Raw genomic sequence first — 24,304 nt, 5'->3', positions numbered from 1 at the left:
ATTTTTGAATGGGCCAAATTTCAAACTGGGTGGTGGATGCATGAAAACCTCTCATGAACAACAGTTAAGAACTTTAGTACATCTTGATAAACCACTAGATGAAATGATCCAAATAGACACTTTAAAACATAGGTTGCCACACAGGGTACAGTGGAGTCTTGTCTACGGACCTGATGATACAATTGAACAATTTCTTAGGTATGTAGATAAATTGGATTTAGCATGGGAGAGAAATGACAAATGTATTGACCTGATGATAGCAGGAATAACAATAACAGAGCTTTCAATGATCATTTTAATAGCAGATTCAGAAATGATGACAGAAGAAATGGGGAGAGGAATGATAGGCAGAGACTTGAGAACAGGAATTTCAAACCAAGAAATAGGCAGTGGGGGCAAAGTCAAGGAAACAATAGAAACAATTTTGAAAACAGAAGAAATGGTCCAGTAAACTAAGACCTGCCTCTTTCAGAGCCTGGCACAATGGGGCAAATAGACAGAATAATTACAATCAGGCACATTGTAATAATTTCAGGAGGGGAAGGGGCAGAACAAATAGAACATACCAAATTTTTGTACCCAGAATACAACCTGAAGTGAGTAGAATGAAATTCGGTGGGAAATTTTGGGAAAATTTTTATCTGAAAACAAAAATGAACACAAAAGCAAAAAATCTGAATCTGCATTTGAATTAGAAGAAAACAAATTTCTTTAACAGTAGTAGCTATTGATATTGATGAGAAACACATCTGATGAGCATGGTATAGTGAGAATGTTGAGTGACTGTGAAATGAGTGAAAATGCTGATACTGGTGCTGTAGCTGTGGAAGCTGATGTTCACGTGCTAGGCAATGGAAGTGAGAATGACAGAGTAATTCCAGGTGAAATTACCGTAGATAATAGACGGGAAAATGAGGATGTGATAGAACAGAGTAGTCACAGTGTTGAGATTGTTGAAGAAGTGTGTGAAGAGAGAGATGAGTTTGGTATATTATATATATTAAATATGATGATAATGTTTCTGATGAGAGTGTTTCAGATGATGATATGTTACTTACAGAACTAGATGGGATGGTATATACAGAAGTTAAAGTTGGTGATTTGATCCTGAATGATACTGGAATTTCTGGTGTGTGTTCGAGTAATGAGCTAGAAACCAGTAGAGCAGTGCCTGATAGATTAATGTTACCAGTTGATGTTGGTGAAGTTGTGTCTGAATGTGTTTGTGAAAATGGAAAAGAATATCTAATTAGTGATAGAGTACTAAGTGTGGTCAATGACTATAGCAGCAAATATCAGTATGGTGATCAAAAGTGTAAGGTCTTAAGTGAAATTTGTCAAAGTGTGTACTCAGATGATAAAATTTCCATGAAAAATGTGGAACAGTCTTCTGGTGGTAATATGATTAGTAAATGTGTAAAATCTGTAGTAAAAGGTAGTGATTGTGATAAAGTGGTGAAAACAGTTAGTGACTATGGTGGCAAAAAGTTTGAAACTATAAAGGAAATTTGTCAAAATGTGCATTTAGGAAAGGAAAGTAGTTTTAGAAATTTGGAACAGGCATCTAACAGTCACTCAATCAGTGAATGTGTACAAATAGTGGAGGAAGGGAATGTGTGTGTTGAAATCAGTTGTTTGCAGACAGATTTGAGGGAGCTTTGCAAAAACAATTACCTAGTTAATGAAAGTACCACAAAACTGAATGAACAACCAGCAAATAGTAAACTTGTGTTGAAGAATGTATGCTTTATGCCACACAGACAAATCTATGTTGTACACCTTGTCAGGCCACGCTATGAATACTTTGATCCAGTAGTCAAGAAAATACTAATTGAAAGAAAATTACTACTCATAAAAAGCTCAATTAATGACCACTGCTTTTTGCAAATGCAAAAACTGACAAGTGAGAAATCGGATAACTTAACACGTTTGAAGGTAATACTTAATTTTTTTTTAGTTTTCATATTTATTTTATGTGTGAATATTTGCATATTTTACCTTTATTTGTCTATTCATAGAGTGGCAGTTGAAAAGGGTATATTTCAACATTAGCGTATGCTTTTACCCGACATAGATTGGGGGTCGTTTGTTTTTTTTTATGTAGGACAATTTGAATTTGTTGTTATTTGGATTTGGGAATGTTACACAGCTGAAATAGTGCAGACAACCTTAATCATCCGTTTAGCATCATGATATTTGTTCTTTTATGTTTGACACACCATTGGAAATTTATTTGCTATGCGTCTTACTTTACACAGTCAAGATCATACTGTATACCTTAGCAAACTCTACAGTGAGTACTTTAACCCAGTGAAAGTGAAATAACCAATAAGAGGAAATTTATTTTCGTATTTGTTATCACTGATTTTTTTTTTTATTTTATTTTTTATTAAATAGGGATTTGAGGAGTTGAAATAGTTGAGAATACATTCTGTGCACTGTACAGTCAAGGCAAAATCTGGGGGGTTAACATCTTCTCAGAAACATTTTTCAGTAGTTTTGTGGTGAAATTTAACAGGTAGGGGATCTGTAGTACTTTCATAGATACACCATGTGGCATATGGTGCCTTGTCCCAGCCAGTGACTCCATATTTATTTTCTGGAATCATTCCCCTTTTATTATCCTATGTAGTTAGTAGGAGCAGTTAAGATCCTTCTACTATCCTAGAGTATACAGTGTGCAATTTGTAAGACACAAGTCCATATCTTGACCAGGCACTTAGTGTGTGGAAGAACAAAACAACAATTTCAAGTTTTTTTAGAAACCAGTATTTTCAAAAATTAATGATATTCATTTTTCTTATGAAGATTCCTCATGTAGTGATTTGCTACTGTGTAGCAGTAAAATATGAACACAGTAATTTAGTCTGGTGAAACATGTAGTGACAAGGGTAACAGTTTTGTGATAACAGTAAGAACTGATGCTATTTCAAATGATGACAACCTCAAATGATTCTAACAAAATTTTGCAATTTTGGGGTGGCGAACCCAAGGCTCCGAGCTGGTGTGACTCTTTCCTTTTCAAGTCACATCCTCTCTTACTTTTCTGTACAAACTCACCCTCTTCCAGTTTCTGATTCAGACAAATAGTTAGAGACTGGATGCCAAAAGGATCTGGTGCACATATTTTATTCTAAGCAAGCTGACTTTTTCTGGTTATCTGGATATGAGTACAAACTTAGGGCAGGTTAAATAATGTGTGGTTTTATAATACAACCAGACTATGAATTATGAGGAGAGTTGTTGTAATATTTACTTATGATGTCTGTACAGTAATAATGAGGTTCTGTTACTTTACATTGTGGATGTGGTACCCGCACTGTGATGATAATGTTGTACTCTCATTGTGCTGATGATATTGTGAAAAGTTGAGAAAATGTTTAGAGTTAGTGTGAAGTTTACTTAAGATATCTGTGCTGTTATAGTGACATTTTACCACTTTACATCTGGGATGTGATAACAATTATGTTAGACTGTTTGTAGCCTTATATGTGTCTTCTCATTTGGATTGACCTGTTACTATACCTATTATGTGTAGTGTCACGGAATAGTAAAGAGTTGGAAACATGGAATATTGTCAACGTTTTGTTGCCTATGCCAAGAGCCAGAGGCAGTAGGTTAGCCAAGAGGTAAGAAGGATTGCACATATATCAGAATGTTTTGTCACGCAGAGGCAATGGCCTGGTTACACACAACAGGCGAGAGAGAATTTCTTAGCATACAGGTATGTGTTAAGACGGAGACTTTCGTAGAGTGCGAGACAGACGTATAGCGTCAGCTGTACTGCATTTCACAACTTTGTGTTAAGTCTGTCATAACAACATGTAACTCTGTTGCAAGAACACCTAAGGGGCGAGTACGACAGATGAATCAGCAGTGTAAGTGGAACGAATGCGGTCATTACAAATGAGCATGACGTCAGGACGTCGCTAGTGATTCCTTTAAATACGCCAGCTTTGATAGCAACAAGGCACTCGCACTCGCAGTTAGACTTGCAGTTAGATGTGTACTGGGTCACTGTGTAGTGCTCAGCTCAGTGATCGACATGTTAACCTTTATTAAGGAGATGTTGCAGTAAGGGCGGCCCATCCAGCAGCAGATGTGAGGGGACAGTACCAGCTCTGGTCCTCTCAGCTGTCGCTGTCAATCATCAAACCAGGATTAGCAGACATCGCAGCAGACTCGCTCGCCACCAATGCTGACCACATCAGTGAGCTGTCGTCGAGATCGTGCGGGGCCTAGGCCCTGTGCATCTGCCGTCACAACTGAGTGAGCCGACGACGCTGGGGGACTGCAGCTCGTTCCACCCGACCACCATGGACGAGCCACCAGGAACAGCAGGGAAGAACATGGGGTGGGATGGAGTACACTCCGCACTATGAGAACGCTTCTCATGCCGACAGCGCCGGGACTCCAACCCAGAGCCTCTACGCGCACCGGCTTGCCGGCCGCTCAGCCTGGCGCCACCAGCCACGCGCAGCCAAAGTAAGGGCATTCCTCCACTACGTCACAGCACACGGAGCTGCGCTAGCAAGACTGCACGGCCCGCTACGAGTCAGTGAGGACTCGGGGAAGGTCATTGATATCACCAAGCCACATTGTACTCAGCAGGAATAAAGGTGTTATGAGTTAATAATGTTTCTTTGGCGTTTCTGACGCTCCTACAGCCATTTCCTAGCATCCTGACAACTGGAGAGGTCACCGCTTGGCCATCCAGTCCACCGTAGGCGACTGGGACCACCAGGGTGCCTACATTTGTGAAAGTCACTGGATAGACATTGATTCACTGTCAAGTATGAAAATACTTTTGTGTCATAATCTTGTCCTCAACATGTATTAGATCTACCGTGTAATTGGAAAAGTAACAATTATCAACAACAACAAAACTCTATTATGTTTAAATTACTAGAACGGCTTTGTCTGTGGAGCATAAAAAAACGGAATTTTATGTTGGAGATAGTTATTGGGACAGAAGTGTTCTGATTCCCAGGATTTAAGATTCACACAGTTTTATTTTCATGTAATTTTCTACCGCTTCAATGACCAAACCATTGATAGTCTTATTTAATAATGTCTGGTATCTGTATATGTCATGCTATCTCCTTAGTATAGATAGGTAGTGTTCTTTGTCACAATGTCTACACAAATCTGACCTGTTCAATATTGCTGTATGTTACAGCAAGTCAATGCTTTTCAATATATACAAATGTTAGCTTTCACTCTGATTCTTAATGAAAACTGGTTAAATTTCTCCAATATCTTACTGAGAATACTCTGATGAGCTCTAATGATTCATATGTAATGAGTAGCAAAGGAAAAACAAAAGATTGAGGATTCAAATTCATAATATAGTTATAGTTCTTGCTGACATCTACTTTAAATTGAAGACTAGTTGATTCATTAATATGTAACTGATGAGGAAATATATTATCATACCCTTAGTGTGGCTGAACTAACCATTTTCTCCTAATATTAATTCGTTCATATTTAACCACTAGTACTTCACCCTGTGCCTTAACCTATGTTGGAATTTACCTTATGAGTGCCCAATTTTATTTACTGTGTGATCTGATGTTGCTACAGCAAGTCTAATGTGGTAATGACTAACGAGAAATCTGTCAAGTAGTTGTTGAGCAGTATGTATTCTGGACGTAAACTGTTGGTACTTAATTTACCAATGTAAAACTGATTCTACAGTGGCATGTGGCCATTGTGGCTCTCAGCCTCTACAAGAAGATGCTGAAAAATTTGGGATGACGACTTTCATACTACAAGAACAAGGTGCCTTTGACAGTTATTGTGGGAAAATCCCTTTATCCGTCCTTGTGGTTTCCTGACCTGAAATGTTCATGTCAGTTCAGTTACTCTAAAGTCTGAGTTTGACTTGTAAAGGAATGAGGATGTTTGGCCCTACAAGTGGTACAGTCATTATGTCTATGTGCATTCCAACAGTTGAAAACTGGCATAAGTTTTGCAAGAAAATAGATTTCTGAAAGGTCCAACAATTTCTGTTTCTTGTAAATTGCTTGGCAACTACCTTTACATGATACGATGCATATTACAATCATCTGTTTAATCTGGTCTGTCTAGACTTAATACAATGATATACTGTTACATGCAATACATTCTTTTATAATCACCTATTGTCAATGTAATTTCAAACTTATGAGTGTTAATTCATACGCGCTGCTGCTAGTAATATTATCTGCCTATACCTAATACAATGATATACTGGTATGTGCCACATGGTTCTCGGTAATCACTTATTATCAATGCTCTATTCCTTTCAAAAGAAATGCACTTACTACAATTAATCTACAACTTACAGGCACAAAATTAGAACTACTGATGTAGTGACATATACTATGATGTGCTGTCACATGCAGCCTAATTCTCTGTAATTATTCATTTTATTTGTGGTAAACTGCTTTCTTGTGGCATACAGCCTACCCCAGCTATTATTAACAGCAATATCATAACTATAATTGATCGTATCACCCTACTAATGACTGTTTATTTATAAGCACTGCCACTTGAAAAACACACACACACTATATAGTTTTTGCCTTATATAAAATTTTGTAACATTATAAACACATGAAATATGTCCTTGAACTTAATGTAAGACTTATATATGCCATGACATTTGGAAAGGGAACTTCTGTATCACTTGGCTGAGATTCCAGTAACTTTAATTTTATATCTCAGACCTGCCTCTTGCTTGATTTTGGAAATGTAACAAAAATTTCTTTTGTCATTATCACACTTGACTCTGTGGTGTTTTGCTAATATATTGAAGCATATGAAAGTACTTCACATAATGTCAACATTGTAACACTTGGATGATCTGCCCTATGAGCAGTTGACTTTGTTTATTTTTTTGATATGAGAGATGCTGTAATTCAATGCATTTGGCTACCTTACATTTTCATGTTTATGTAATAATTTATGTTTGAGCAGCAACAGATATCAGAGGAACATAGTAAATCTGTGACTCGCTTTAGTAATTTTCATGTATATGTCTCAGATATGTCACAGGTTTCAATATTATATGTTTATGTAATTGATTATGTTTGATCAAACACAGATGCCAGAGGGACTGCTTGTAAGTGCACTGATAGGATCTAGCATTTGTTACTTGGTCAACCAATACAGCATTATATTTCTCATTTGCTCTGTCCAGCAGAATGCTATTTGTCCACCCTACGTTGATCAATCAATATGGAGTGTTGGGGTTAATTTTCAGGAACTGGGGAGGTGAAGTTGTGGCAAGTCCATTCTGCAGGGAATGCTGAACACTCTTCTCCCTCCGGCACCACAGTGAAGTACTGGAACAGTGAGGGTCCTGGGTAGGGAGGTAGGGGGGTTTCCTGTCTTTGGGGTCTGTCGTCTTTTCTTCTGCAACTCCAACACTCCAAACCTTCTATTTCATTTGTTACTTCTCATTAGAGTACCAAGCTATCCTTCCCTCTGTCCACATGCATATGTCTCTATTGCTGATATCCTTCTAATTTACCATGTCAGCTTTATTAAATGACTTAAACCTATTCTATATGAGGATCTAGGGAACAAGCTAGCATTTCTGCTTTATTAGATGTAACTGTTCTCAGTCATACTATACTATTTATTTATGTCTGATTTTGTTGTATGTTGTCACCCAAATGGTAAATATTTACTTAGGTATTTACTTTGCTATATACTAGCATCCGAATCTTCTATTTCATTTATTACTTCTCATTTGAGTACCAAGTTATCCTTGTCTCTGACCACATGCATATGTCCTTATCGCTGTGACTCATCTCATTTACCTTGTCAGCCTATTAAATGACTAAAGCCTGTTTTATAGGAGGAGCCAGGAATCAAGCTAGCATTTGTGCATTATTAGATGTAACTATTCTCAGTCATACTATATTATTTATTTATGTCTAATTTTGTTGTATGTTGTCACTGAATTGATAAACATTTTACTCATGTATTTATTTTGCTACATACCAGTATTCAAAGTTGTGAACACTTATTAATATTTGTAATTATTGTGAGGAATGGCTCATTTATTAATATTTTTAATTATCATGAGAAATGGCTCACTTATTAATATTTGTAATTATTGTGAGGCATGGCTCACTTACACTGCTCTCTATATTTATCAATGTCTAAGGTTGTATGTAATTTTTTTTTTTTCTTTTGCTATGTACCAGCACTCGAAATTGTGAACACTCACTTATATGTAAGTATGCTTTGTCACTATATTTTCATGAGGAATGACTTGCTTATACTATTCACTGTCACATAATTAATCTGTGGGGTGTATTATCTTTTCTTTTTCAACTCCAACACTCCAAATTTTCTATTTCATTTCTTACTTCTCATCAGAGTTCAAAGCTATTCTTCCCCCTGTCCACATGCTTATGACTCTATTGCTGAGACCATTATAATTTACCGTGTCAGCTTTATTAAATGACTAAAGCCTATTTTATAGGAGAATCTGGGAAACAAGCTAGTATTTCCGCACTATTGAAGATACTGAAGTTAATGCTCAAACCAATTTACCAATGTATAATGTTCAACCATATAATTGTCATGATGTACCAATTATTTATGATTCATTTATTGTGTATTCACACCTAAGTGGTGAACACTTACCCGTGTATAACACCTAACCATGTTTTTTGTCATGATGTACCAATCATTTATGATTCATTTATTGTGTATTCTCACCCAAGTGGTGAACACATACATGTACATAAGGCCCAAAAACATAGTTGTTCATGCTATTTCAATTACTTGTAAAACACAACTAATATGATGTATTAGTCACTTATTCAAGTTATTGTGTATTATCACTCAAAGTAATATGTAACTGCACTCTTATGTCTCATTCTGTTATTGTTGGCACTTACTGTGAAGGGAAAAGCAACAACTGTGTTGCACAAATATTCCTGAAAAAATACATCAATTAATGTTTGAATGATTGTAAAGGTGGGAAAGTGAAATATTGGAAGTATCTGGGGCCTCTCTTTCAGTGTGATCCTTCCTCCCCCCCCCCCCCCCTCCCCTCCACCAGTGTCCCTGGGAGTGTGTTCATGCTGATTTTGTGGTGGATCTGTTCCTTAACTCCTTTTGGCCTGTAGTAGTGGGTGATTTCCCAAAATTTCCTTATGTGGTTTTTGACTACCCACATCCACGGCAGCTACAGTCATGGCTCTTTCAAAGATTTTTGCCTTAGAAGGATTGCCATACACACTTGTGACGGAAAATGGCCCACAGTTTGTGTCTCAACATTTTGAATATTTTTGTACAAAGAGTGACATCTGGCATGTTACAGCCTCTTCCTTTCATCCCCAGTCCAATGGAGAGGCAGAGCAGCTGATCATTATATTCAAAACCCAGATGAAAAAATTTATCACTCAGTCTTGCCCTTAGCACTCGGTAGGTTTAGTTCATACAGCTTCACTCCAGTCAGCAACCGTAGCCCAGCGAAGTTACGTCATAGCTGTCAGCCCTATACCTCCACCATGTGGAACTGCAGGTCTGGCTGGTGCCATAAGTCAGTATCAGTCGTCATCCATTGCTGCCAAAGCTACTGCCTCTGCATCATATACAGCTCCAATGGCTTGGTGTCATGACACTATGATCAGCTCCATGCATGCATGATTGACGATCACTGGAGAGCCGTCCGCCACTGTGGTTGCCTCCATCATCTGTGCTGGCCCCCGTGTCAGAGTCCACACCTCCTTCAGCTTCAGTACCATCTTCACTCTGGGGGCACCACGACCAGACAGAGAAGTCACCAGTGTCACCTCCTCTGCTCCCTCCATCGCCAAATACCTGCCCAGATGTGGACATGTGGACATAGATACGGCACCATCACCAGTCCTCCCTTATGGCCACTCATTGGTGTGTGTGTGGGGGGGTGGGGGAGGGGGGGATAGCACTGCACCTGTCTGTGCCCATGCCATTTCAGGCCATATTCTACTTTCTACTGTGGCAGCTAAAGAACCTGCTCTAGCAATCTTCACTCGCTGATGAAGACATAGACATCTCCACATTGAAAACTTTCACCCAAGGTGGAAGGAGTGTTGTAAGCCTATAATGTGAGTGTGCATAATCAAACAATGCCTAGAGAGGTTACCTCACAGTCTGGACAGATGACATAGCAAGCATTGTTCTGTGTGCACAACAGCCCAATATAAGCCTGGTATACCAAGCCCTAGGCCTTGCTAATGTTTATTGGCTTATAGTATGCTCACATAAGAGACTGCGCATCAATCTGTTTTACAATTATGATGCTTCATACTGTTCTATACTTCATTCAGTGTTGCTATGGAGCTCTTCAAGTGGAAACAGAATAAAACTTGGTTGGCATTACTTCTGATATCAAGTGTGAACAATGTTACAACATAGGCCATACAAAGAGACTGAGTGACTGGCGAATATTACCCTCAAAATGGGTACCATTGTTGTAAAAATTAAGGTTCATCAACAAGAAGTGTGTTTTGTGGTCCCATCCATGGAAATAACTTATTCTATTCAAGTTTGCACAATACGGGCAGTAGAAACTTCTGTAGATTATCATAACACTGATCAAAAGCTACACACAAATTTTATGAAGCACTTGACCAATATTTCATAAACAATGGATGGAATATAAGTGAGATTATCTATAAAAAACTGATTTTCTATCAGCTGTATATTTTCAGTTAAAAAAGCTTTTACCTCTGTTATTTTATTTTGTTTTTGTAGTGCCACTTTTGACTGACTAATGACTATAACTGCAGATCTAATTTTTAATGTCAATTAATTGTTTAGCAAACAAATTTTTCCCAGAAATTGTTGGATGTAGAATTTTAGCAAATGTGCTCTCATTACTAAATCAAAACACCCTTCAGTGTCCTGACATACTCAGCTGTAAGTTGGATGAAAAGAGTACTGGGCAGTACCAGTACTGTGTGACAGTTAAAAAAATCAGGCATAAGAAATATTTCACAAAGAATGACACTTATGATGTTGCATTGGAACATAATCAAATATGACTAGATGCATTATATCAGTTTTTAGGATGTTAGTGGGATAGCAGTTGTTCTGCTTTTATATATGTTTCAGAGTCTCTTGAATGTTAGAGAGGTTATGGCATGCCACATGCAGAATACATGCAGAATATCTCCTAATAATAATAAAGGAACAGCATCTTGATTTGTTTATTTCATGAGATAGTAAAGTCATTAGAACTGTAAACTTTGTAAGATTTTAAGACAGTTTGGTGTAGTCAGTCCCTAAGTTCAAACTGGGCTGGCTCAGTTTCCAACAAATCAGTGTTGATCTATACAGTGTATTACTTCTTATAAACCAAGAAGTTAATTTGTGTTGCTGTGGATACAATATAATGATCAAATGCAGATGATATACTATTATCAGAAGCTAAATTAAAGCTAAAGCTCATATTTACCCAGTAGGTGAGAGCTAGAGCACTTTACAGCTGGCTCTATGACAGATTTCTCTAGTCCCCAAAGTGCAATTCTGATTTAGCTTTCCTCTTACTGGTCATTTAGTGTAATGTACTTTGTACAAGTCCTACACATTGATGTTATGTCCAGTGTTAACACACATGGCCCCAGTGGTCCCTTCAGAAGGGAAGAACTCCAGTGTTAACAATGTTTAAACAGGATTTACTTTTCAGATTCCTGTAAAGTTTTGTGCTCGACATATATTGAAGAATCAAAACAAGTTAAGAAGAACACTGTTTGCTACTGCCACTTACCTTTAACATTTCCATATGTAGATACATGGCCATGCAGTGGAGTGCCAACTGAAGCAACGATCATGCGCCCAAATCCTTCAATCACAACTGTGCCTTGAAACAAAATTAGGCTTCTCAGTCTGACAAGTTTAACAACTGTTTTAAGTTTCATCTATTGTGTATTAAACAAACTTTGTAAAATTATGCTTATAAAATTGTTGACTATACACAGTATTTATTATGTCTTGCTAAAATATGGAATATTATTACTTGGCAGTAAAATGAATGATTAATTAAGTGTTATCAGTCAAATACCTATCTGTACATATGGATTACCTTTGCCAGTTCTTGTTTCATTTTATTGTTGTTCACATTGTGTATTCTGGCTGTGTTAAGTAAAGTGGTTCTAGTACACCTGAATTTAGTGCAAGCGTTGTATGTAGGCAATAGTGTCACTACCTAATTGGTGACCCCAAAGAAGAACTAGTATTATTGTGCATGTGTTATTTCTGGCAGTTAAAATTCCATTGGAGGATCCAAATAACCTATTTTGCACCATTGGTGATGAAATCCAGTATATCCTTCAATAAATTGAGAATTTGGAGCTTTCCTCACTTGGGCAATGACCATGGCATGAAGTACCATGAACCAATATGACTTCAGACAATATGCTGCCATCCATGCCATGTGGTCACTTGGTCATTAGAGTGCCATTTATACAAGACAATACTTTGTGCATCCTCACTATGGTAGGATACATTGCCAGTTCTAGTACATTCATCCACATTGCACGCACATTCCAGAGCAACATACTTTGCTAGCTTTGTCAGTTCTAAAGCACCACATTTACAATTACAGGCTCCACAGCTTGTGCCCAACCAGCCAGAATTACAATTTGCAGTTATGGAAGGCATCTTTGCCTGTCAGTACATTCTCGAGGACCATGACCAATTTAAAATGACTAACAGTATTATGGACCAACATCCGGCATCATTAGTGTCAGAAATTATTTTACACCCACCATAGCAACAAGCCTACCTCACTCTCAAGGTGGTTTTCATTGCTCATTGCACAAAATCATCAGACTAGAATGTTAGATAAGAGTTATACCATGAATGGTGGGGTGACGAAACTCCATCAGAGTTCTGGCAACATTTGTGTGCCTTGATCAATACTAGTGAAGTTCTTGATCCATTGATATTGCACATCTGACAACAATGAATGCTCTTTCATGTATGGGTGGCTTTAGCTGAACACAAGGGGCAGCCATCACAGAGGCTGTTCCAGATGGCTGCCAGAGAGCACGCAATGCTCAGTGCATATGCCACATTGGCTGTGTCTTCAAGCATCAATTCATCTGAGGATGGTTAACTCCTTCCAAGTCTTCCCAATGGCATGATACCACAACAGACAGGCTGAACAGTGAAGGGGGAGGCGTGTTTATAGCGATAAGAAGTGCAATAGTATCGAAGGAAATTGACGGAGATCCGAAATGTGAAATGATTTGGGTGAAGGTCACGGTTAAAGCAGGCTCAGACATGGTAATTGGATGTCTCTATAGGCCCCCTGGCTCAACAGCTGTTGTGGCTGAGCACCTGAAGGATAATTTGGAAAATATTTCGAGTAGATTTCCCCACCATGTTATAGTTCTGGGTGGAGATTTTAATTTGCCAGATATAGACTGTGAGACTCAGACGTTCATAACGGGTGGCAGAGACAAAGAATCCAGTGAAATTTTTTTAAGTGCTTTATCTGAAAACTACCTTGAGCAGTTAAACAGAGAACCGACTCTTGGGGATAACATATTAGACCTTCTGGTGACAAACAGACCCGAACTATTTGAAAAAGTTAACGCAGAACAGGGAATCAGCGATCATAAAGCGGTTATGGCATCGATGATTTCAGCCGTAAATAGGAATATTAAAAAGGGTAGGAAGATTTTTCTGTTTAGAAAAAGTGACAAAAAGCAGATTTCAGAGTACCTGTTGGCTCAACACAAAAGTTTTGTCTCAAGTACAGATAGTGTTGAGGATCAGTGGACAAAGTTCAAAACCGTCGTACATTATGCGTTAGATTAGTATGTGCCAAGCAAGATCATAAGAGATGGAAAAGAGCCACCGTGGTACAACAACCGAGTTAGAAAACTGCTGAGGAAGCAAAGGGAACTTCACAGCAAACATAAACATAGCCAAAGCCTTGCAGACAAACAAAAATTACGCGAAGCGAAGTGTAGTGTGAGGAGGGCTATGCGAGAGGCGTTCAATGAATTCGAAAGTAAAGTTCTATGTACTGACTTGGCAGAAAATCCTAAGAAATTTTGGTCTTATGTCAAAGTGGTAGGTGGATCAAAACAAAATGTCCAGACACTCTGTGACCAAAATGGTACTGAAACAGAGGATGACAGACTAAAGGCCGAAATACTAAATGTCTTTTTCCAAAGCTGTTTCACAGAGGAAGACTGCACTGTAGTTCCTTCTCTAGATTGTCGTACAGATGACAAAATGGTAGATATCGAAATAGATGACAGAGGGATAGAGAAACAATTAAAATCGCTCAAAAGAGGAAAGCCCTCTGGACCTGATGGGATACCAGTTCAATTTTACACAGAGTACGCGAAGGAACTTGCCCCCCTTCTTGCAGCGGTGTACTGTAGGTCTCTAGAAGAGCGTAGTGTTCCAAAGGATTGGAAAAGGGCACAGGTCATCCCCGTTTTCAAGAAGGGACGTCGAACAGATGTGCAGAACTATAGACCTATATCTCTAACGTCGATCAGTTGCAGAATTTTGGAACACGTATTGTGTTCGAGTATAATGACTTTTCTGGAGACTAGAAATCTACTCTGTAGGAATCAGCATGGGTTTCGAAAAAGACAGTCATGTGAAACCCAGCTCGCGCTATTCGTCCACAAGACTCAGAGGGCCATAGACACGGGTTCACAGGTAGATGCCGTCTTTCTTGACTTCCGCAAGGCGTTCGATACAGTTCCCCACAGTCGTTTAATGAACAAAGTAAGAGCATATGGACTATCAGACCAATTGTGTGATTGGATTGAGGAGTTCCTAGGTAACAGGACGCAGCATGTTATTCTCAATGGAGAGAAGTCTTCCGAAGTAAGAGTGATTTCAGGTGTGCTGCAGGGGAGTGTCATAGGACCGTTGCTATTCACAATATACATAAATGACCTGGTGGATGACATCGGAAGTTCACTGAGGCTTTTTGTGGATGATGCTGTGGTGTACCGAGAGGTTGTAACAATGGAAAATTGTACTGAAATGCAGGAGGATCTGCAGCGAATTGACGCATGGTGCAGGGAATGGCAATTGAATCTCAATGTAGACAAGTGTAATGTGCTGCGAATATACAGAAAGATAGATCCTTTATCATTTAGCTACAAAATAGCAGGTCAGCAACTGGAAGCAGTTAATACCATAAATTATCTGGGAGTACGCATTAGGAGTGATTTAAAATGGAATGATCATATAATGCTGATCGTCGGTAAAGCAGACGCCAGACTGAGATTCATTGGAAGAATCCTAAGGAAATGCAATCCGAAAACAAAGGAAGTAGGTTACAGTACGCTTGTTCGCCCACTGCTTGAATACTGCTCAGCAGTGTGGGATCCGTACCAGATAGGGTTGATAGAAGAGATAGAGAAGATCCAACGGAGAGCAGCGCGCTTCGTTACAGGATCATTTAGTAATCGTGAAAGCGTTACGGAGATGATAGATAAACTCCAGTGGAAGACTCTGCAGGAGAGACGCTCAGTAGCTCGGTACGGGCTTTTATTGAAGTTTCGAGAACATACCTTCACCGAAGAGTCAAGCAGTATATTGCTCCCTCCTACGTATATCTCGTGAAGAGACCATGAGGATAAAATCAGAGAGATTAGAGCCCACACAGAGGCATACCGACAATCCTTCTTTCCACGAACAATACGAGACTGGAATAGAAGGGAGAACCGAAAGAGGTACTGAAGGTACCCTCCGCCACACACCGTCAGGTGGCTTGAGGAGTATGGATGTAGATGTAGATGTAGAACTGCGCTGGTGCTATGCCCTAACAGCCAACAAACATCTTCAGTGAATCATATATGGTTACAATGTCTGCATGCATGTCTGAAGAACATTGTATCATGAAGATTCTAATGCTGTATTGTAATAATATACGATGCATCAATGCCTTGATGGGCTAAAATGATGATATGATACTCGTTGCTTTGTGTGGGACTCATGAATTGTGCAAACATAAGGTAGTGACTATGTGACATATGGAAGTTTAGACTTGGTCTCAAGGCATGTGCAGATAGCCAACCCCGCTAATGGAACCTCTCATTATAAGCAGGAAATCCAGATTTGAGTCCCAGTGCGTCAAAAATTTTCATATGTTGCAAACAGCTGATGTCAATGCATTTTCACAATATGAAAACTTATTTCATAATGTTTACCATAGCTGTAATCATCAGTGACAGAGTCTGTATTGTGAAGATGCAAACACTGTACAAACACAGACATTGTAATCATTTATTGGGCATCCTTGCCTTGAAAGACTAAAATGATGATATAATACTTGTCTCCCTGCAAGGGAATCATGATTTGTGTGAGCATAAGGTTTGTGACTAAGTGATGTGTGGAAGTTTTGATCAGTCCTGGAGGCAAACTCAAACAGCTAACATGTGTTTAAGGAGACTTCTCATGATAAGTCTGTAGAACTGATCCAGCACAAATTTTCATGTGTTGCAAACAGCTGACATCAACACATATTCACAATATGCAAACTTGTATGGTAATCTCCAATAAACTCTGAAGTCTGCTCACTGTAATTGAGAAGATGACAAGACAGCTCAAAACATTACTGCTCTGCACTAATCTGGATGACATCACTTGCTCACACTGAGAGTTGGCTCCATAATCTCAAAATTATGCACTAGCATAAGCTACCACGGCAGGGATTCGTTCATTTCATGGATGCTTTGGATCTAAAGCTATGATATGCATCCAAATACAACAGCGATCTGCAGTGAGTGCAATAGATCACACCACCTACCTACAACATCACCTACCAGAGGTTCATCAGCACACAGCAGAGCACAGGTCACAAGAAGCTGACTGAGGACACAGCAATTCAACATTGATGCTGCTGACCCAGTCACTACCACCTCCAGCATACACTAATGAGTCACAAGATTACACATCCCCAACAAAACATCAGGCTTAGTCTTTTTAATTAACATGGACTCAGGCATCAGCACCATTTCCCTCATATGCACAGGATGTGAATACAAATAAAACCTTACTGTTAATGGCTGTGAATGTTCATGATGTCCCCACACAAAACTCTGACAGTCAATATTTGTCTAGCAACTCAATTGGAGTGGGCATTTATCATCACTAACACAGCTCAACTGCACTAGAGCTGACCTCATTAATGTATCTGATGATGAAAATTAGCATGCACAGATGGAAAACACCTGCCTTACTTTGATTTCTTGGCTATGCAACTCAGAGTGGTATTATGCCAGAGGAAAGTGAAAAACAGATCTGTTATGGGTGGAGAATGATGCTGTACATCATAAACTGCAGTCCATAGCAAATGAATTACAAGCTGCCTAGTAACTGATGGAGAGGTTGAAGATGAACACAAAGTGGACACAGATTATAAGCTATGCTCAGGTAGTGAAGTTTCCTGGAACAAAACAGATAGCAACTTCCAATTTGCAGCTACCTCAGTTGATGCAACAACTTAGGAAACATGCTGCCAATGCATCACACTGCCATTCCCACATTACCTACATCCACTTCACCAATGCCCAGTTCCTGCTCATCGGGCTTACCTGCTTTGGCTTGTAGTGGGACTTTGAATTTCGCCGCACTGCACTCGTTCCCTCAGACATGAATTGTGCTGTCACAGCGGTATGAGCACTTGGTGGCAGAGAAAATACTAAAATTGTAACTCTTTTTTGTTTTTCTATCCGTTTCTTGATTGTCCCTTGATAGCCGAAGCTTAAGGCAGACGTGATCTGATGAAGATGTTAAAAAAACTTATTAGCTAGTCTTGATCTAATTTTAATGTGTAGACATACTGTGGAAGTTGTTAAGAAATTTGGGGGATGGAAGTAGCAAAGTAAATTAAATTGCATACAGTATCAAGATGATTTTAATTGGTATAAATTAGTGATTCCTGGACGATTGCAAGATTTCAAAGCAGACTTTTCACGCTGATATGAAGGAGATTTTTGAAGACCTGGATGCTGCACGAAAGAAGACAAGTTAACCTGGTAAAGGATGAACTCTTATCTATGCCACTTCCCCCTGTCAGTTACATTTTGTTATTCTCTGTTTCTTTTCAATAATTTTGGTAGTGGAAATTGGTTTAACTTTTGCTCAAAAACACCGCAAGGACCACCCCAACTATAGCTTTTCTGCAATACGAAGTCCAATCTGCATTTCTTTCTTTCTTTCCCTTTTTTCACTGTCATTAACAATTTAAAAAAAAAAAAAAAAAAAAAAAAAAAAACACACATTTTCACTTACGATTTCTTCCCACATTTTCAACCTTTTTTCTTTTTCTTTTCTTCTCTTTTTTCTTTTTTAATTAACCGCTACAGGCTACTGCAATTACATGCCTGTCATGACCAGCTGTCTGCATGACAACCAGCAGTGTAGTCAAAAAGTTGTAAATTCCTTCATCATTGGTATCTGCAAGGGGGATGGGATGTGGGGGAAGGGGGGTGGGGGGCTGTCTGGCTATAATATGATTGATTAATCAAGAGAGACCAGTGAAGAAACTTAATGTATGCACAGGCAATGTGTCAGTAAAATTATCAATTAATCAAGGATGCTCACTGAAATATCTTTTTGTATGCACAGGCTGTGTGGCAGTAAAATGATCAAGTAACAATAGTGTGATAATTGAGAATCTTTTTGTATGTACAGATTATTTTTGCAGTTCTTACTTTGTTTTCTTGTTGTTCACATTGTATAGTCTAGCTGTGATAAATAAATTGGTTCTAGTACATTTGAAATTGGTGTGCATGTATTATTTAAGTGATAATGTCCCTACAGCTACATAAATATTCTGTTGTAGGTTGTTTTATTTCAGTTACGGCAAAAATAAGAAAAAAGCACATCCAGGACTTGAGCCCCATTGTGTTTTAAGGGCAAGAGGCAATATCACTACACAATAATCCACTATTAAGTTAATAAGTATTTATAACTTACCTGCATTTACTATAGGATCAGTTGGTCCTTTCTGCATGCATGGAACATCTCCTGATATTCGGGTATCTTCAACTTTCAGATCATAACTTTCAATAAGAACTCCATCAGCTGGAATTACATCACCCACATTCACCTAAACAGAAAAGGTTAATATTCACTATTTTTAAATTTATTATTTGTTTACATTTTTAAACACTCAGTTCCATATTCCTGGAAATTTTCACAAGTAATCAGTGGTGTTTATGTAATATATGCAGTAAGGAAATGTAAGTTGGTATCAATATTCATTCTAAAGTAATAGATGTAACAATTCCTATACTTCTAAATCAGTTTTTTTTTATGTGCATAATTATTTTTATGTGTAAGCACAGGAGTAGTCTGGGAAATGATTTCCAGTAGTTACACAAAATGCCATAACACAGGGAAATGCAGTATAAAGTAAAAGACACACCACTGGAGGAGGAAGAGACATGCAGTCATTGTGTGTGGAGAAGGCGGCCACATAGCAGGCCTACATGTGCTTCAGAAATATTATAGAACTTTCCAAGTAGGTGGTCTTCTAATTTAAAGAAGTATTAAAATCAGCAGATACTATCCCGCCAAGTGGATCGAGTTCTCCACCTAACTTGGTTGGAGGTTACAACTTCACCCGTAGTAATTTTCTACTCTCTCACATCATGTATCCCCTTTTTTGTAATTGACCATGACATTTTAGATTGTGTCAAAAAGTTCAGGCAATATACAGTCCCACCATTGTCAATATTTGGGTGGCTGTATTCCGTTGCTCTATAGCCCAAAAATTCTACACAATAATATTCAAACAAAATCTTATAATAGTAATGAGACAAATTAGTGGGATAAATATTGGTAAAGTAAGCAGTTGAACTGAGGTTGTAATTGTTGGTCAAAACCCAGGAGGATAATAATACTGCCTAAACCAGACTCTTTTGTAATTTGATCTATACATTTATTTATTTCAGAAATGCACAATGTATGTGAATAGTGCCAAGTATAAATAAAGTCTGTGAGTAACTGGTCAGTATTTAAACAGCAAGGCAAAGTCATAATCACTTCATGCAATGGAGCATTCACAGCTAACGGCATGTGCTAAATAAATACACACAACAGTAAAATAACCTCACAAAAATCATAAAAACCTCTCAATATTTGTTAGCATGAACTCTGTCTTTCCAGGTGAATCTAAACTTCATAACCATTAAAGCTAGTCCAAGCAACTCTGTCCAAAATAATAACACAACTTAAATCAGTTAAAAGTAGCAAAGATTTACAAATTCACAGATGCAAGAATAAATGAATGAAAGAAAAGTTTCAAGCACACAGGAGCTCTTCACTCACTAAAACAACTTCAGACTGAAATCAGTGTTCTGAAATTTACAAGTTTTACCATTCAACCACAAAAACTAATGATGAATGACCAAAGATGAAAGATCCACAGCAAAAGACCGTGTGTTCCATTGTACATGGTGGTTATTTAAGAGCAGCCATATCACCACTACTTAACTATACAAAGATACATAAAAATGAGAATGAATCAGAATTTATTCAATAATTTCATGTTACTACTTACAATAAAACATTAGCCACATCTTTGTTGTGAGTCTGTAACCTCTTGAACATAAACGCATATGTTAATCAAACCTGCATGTTTCACAGTTGTATTTGACCAAGATCAATACCAAGGACACCTAAACTTCTATTCATATCCACTGTGGTGTATGGATGTATTTTGTTCTATATATACATCTACATCTATACTCCGCAAACGACTATAAGGTGCATGGCACAGAGTACATTCCATTGTACCAGTCACTATGGTTTCTTCTCATTACATTCATGTATGGAGCACAGGAAGAATGGTTGTTTGGAGGCCTCTGTACATGCAGTAATTATTCTAATCTTATCCTCACGATCCCTATGTGAGTGATACACAGAGGATTGTAGTACATTCCTAGAATCATCATTTAAATCCAGTTCTTGAAACTTTCTTAACAGACTTTTTTGGGATATTTTACAAATATCTTTAAGATTCTTCCAGTTCAGTTTCTTCAGTACCTCTGTGACACTCTACCGTGGATCAAACAAACCTGTGATTGATTGTACTGCTCTTCTCTGTATATGTTCGACATCCCTCTGCTAGTCCTATCTGATATGAGTCCCACACACTTCCACTTCATATACCCATGTAGTGTGATATCCAGATATTTGTGTGAATTGGTCGATTCCAATGTGATTGATATTATAGTCACAAGATAACATCACCTGAGATGTTTACAACATCTCTGGTGTTTGTTTTACACTTGCAGCCAGCAGCTGTGTAGCATTTTGATGTTAGTGCAGAGTGTAAGGGACATCCTTCTCTAATTACTTTTCTTCAACAGAAGTAGTCAATACCAGAAATATTTTTTGAATTTTGGTTATGTCGATTAGATTTTTAGATTAGATTTACTTTCATTCCAATTGATCCGTAGTGAGGAGGTCCTCCAGGATGTGGAACATGTCAGAAAAACAACAATACATGACAAATATTTACAACTAAAACAAATAAGCTAATGTACCATTCCACAGGTCCCAAGTGGACTGATCGTCATTTTTTAATGAACACTAAGAGTCATTTTACAAATACTAATGCACTGAATTTAAAATAAAAAAGTTTTTTATTTATTTATAAGGTAATAAACATGTAATACAACTACTATAATACTTATTTACAATGAACACATTACTGCACTGAAATGGTGCAGAAGTTAGATTATACTTACACACAACCACACACACACACACACACACACACACACACACACACACACACACACACACACACACACACAAATTTTCAGTGAATACATTACTGCACTGAAATTGTGCAGAAGTTATGTTGTACTTATATACAAATCAGTTGGTTTTACTAAGAAATTCATCAATGGAGTAGAAGGAGTTGGCCACCAATAAATCCTTTAGGCTTCTCTTAAACTGAATTTCATTGGTTGTTAAGCTTTTTATGGCTGCTGGCAAGTTATTGAAAATGTGTGTTCCTGAATAATGCATACCTTTTTGTACAAGACTAAGTGACTTTAAATCCTTGTGAAGATTATTCTTATTTCTAGTATTGATTCCATGAATTGAGCTGTTGGTTTGAAAAAGTGATATATTTTTAATGACAAATTTCATTAAGGAATAAATATATTGGGAAGCTGTAGTTAGTATCCCTAGTTCCCTAAACAGGCTTCTGCAGGATGTTCTTGAGTTCACACCACATATAATTCTTACTGCACGTTTTTGTGCCTGGAAAACTTTAGCTTGGCTTGATGAATTACCCCAAAAAATAATCCCATATGACATTATGGAATGAAAGTAAGCATAGTATGCCAGCTTTTTCATTTTTATATACCCTATGTCTGAAAAAATTCGCATTGCAAACAGAGATTTGTTAAGATGCTTCAGCAGTTCTGTGGTGTGCTCCTCCCAGTTGAATTTATTATCAAGCTGTAACCCCAAGAATTTAACACTGTCCACTTCTTCTATCTTCTTGTCATCGTATGTTAGACATATACTCTTGGGACACCCCTTACAAGTTCTGAACTGCATGTAGTGTGTTTTTTCAAAGTTTAGTGACAAAGAATTGGCTAGGAACCAGTGATTAATGTCCACAAATATTTTATTGGCTGATCTTTCTAAGACTACACTTGATTTGCTATTTATTGCAATGTTTGTATCATCGGCAAACAAAACAAACTTGGAATCTGGAATCGATATTATCTCAACCATTTTTCTGAAAAGTTTCATATAATTTGCTATATTTCAAGTTGAAATTTATGAAAATGAATTACTTTGTTTTCATTGTTACAATTGATATGTACTAGCTCTGAATGTACAGTTAAAATTATTTTTTAGAAACATTTGAAATTACAAAAGAATTTTGCACACTTAAAATTTATATTATTAATTATACAATCTAGTACTGTTTATTATGTTTATTTCTGGATTCATTTATAAAATAATAATCTAAACTAACAGAAATTCTTTTGTCTAGAAAAATTGAAAACCCTTCGGAATATTGTTAATACTGCAGAGTAAAGTAACAATAGGCATGCCTCATATGTGATATAACATATTGTTGTAGTTTGGATGAACTATGTAATTTCAGCTTTGTTAATGCAAAAATTCAAAAGACGGTTTGATATAGTAAAATGTGATGCAAATGAACATTGAATAAACAAAAATTCTGCACAGACATTCTTCAATTTATTTAGATCAAATGGAGTATGAGAACCTGAAATAATAAAATTTCAGCTTCAAGAATGAAGAACTGGAGCCAACTGTGCAAGAAAAATAAGTAGAAAGTTTATTGTAAATCTTACTCCTCTTGTATCTTATGAAAAGACATCACCATTGCAGACAGTAGTGACAACAAAGAAGGGATGGGTAGATTACAAGTGACTTACTTGGTAGCTTGTTCCAAAGCATGGCTGATGTGATCAGTGTATAGCAAATAGAATGGCCATGGCTTCCACTTAGGTTCAATTCATATAGTTATACCTCACACACCCTTCACTACTGTACATTAATATTACTAGCAGTAGTTCTGCTTGGAGCCTGTCAACAGCATCTGGAATGTATCAGGCTTCTACTGACTGCAGCCATTGTCAGCTACTCCATTTTCTATGTGCAGCACCACAGTTAACAGGACGTGTTCAGTGAACAGTTGTGGGATGGGTTGTCCATCTTTCTTGCAGTCATCAGTGGTGTTTAATGTATTGTGACAGCACACAGATTGTTATAAAGAGGCTTAACTTCAGCATATTTTAGCCAGGCTGGCAATGCTATGATGATAAGAGATTGATTACACAAATAACTTAAGACAGAACTAAACTCGCACTAGCACTCTTTGATTGACTTCGTATGTTATCATAACCACTAGAATACATAGATTTTAAGGATTTTATGATGGATGCTACTTTTTTGGGAGACATCAGTGTCATTTCCATTTTACTGAAGTTATTTGTAAAGACTGGTCTCAGATACTCAACTGCACTGTTTACTGAACCTGATAACCCCAAGCTGTCAGTAACAGAAAAGAGGTTTGCAACTAAATTTACTTATTACCAATGTCTCATTTATTTTTAAAGCTATCTGTTTCTCTTCCTTTGTGGCCCCATCTGTCTCATCTTCACTATATTCCATACAGCCTGGTGTAATTATCTTTTTCTCATAATAAAGCTGCTTAGATTATGACTTATTTGCTTCAATGTTTTGCAGTATTCTTTGTAATGAATTATAATGCCAGCATCATAGCTGTTCTAGACAGTAGATGCAGTCACCTTTGGTTCCA

The 24,304-nt window shown here is 37.7% G+C and overlaps 1 protein-coding gene across 1 annotated transcript in view; it reads right to left on the bottom strand.

The window, feature by feature from the left end:
• LOC126188431 (calcium-transporting ATPase PAT1-like) overlaps positions 1–24,304 on the bottom strand; it is a 71,048-nt gene that overhangs the window by 35,965 nt on the left and 10,779 nt on the right. Inside the window, exons 4-5 of the mRNA XM_049930035.1 lie at positions 18,955–19,087; positions 11,759–11,851 (exon numbers count right to left, since the gene is read on the bottom strand). Coding sequence (XP_049785992.1) covers positions 11,759–11,851; positions 18,955–19,087 — 226 coding nt within the window. The remainder of the gene's footprint in view (positions 1–11,758; positions 11,852–18,954; positions 19,088–24,304) is intronic.

Source organism: Schistocerca cancellata, chromosome 5 (assembly GCF_023864275.1).
Source record: "Schistocerca cancellata isolate TAMUIC-IGC-003103 chromosome 5, iqSchCanc2.1, whole genome shotgun sequence".
Classification (NCBI taxonomy): domain Eukaryota; kingdom Metazoa; phylum Arthropoda; class Insecta; order Orthoptera; family Acrididae; genus Schistocerca; species Schistocerca cancellata.
Note: the sequence above shows the minus strand (reverse complement) of the source record. Positions and strands in the feature narration are given on the sequence as shown.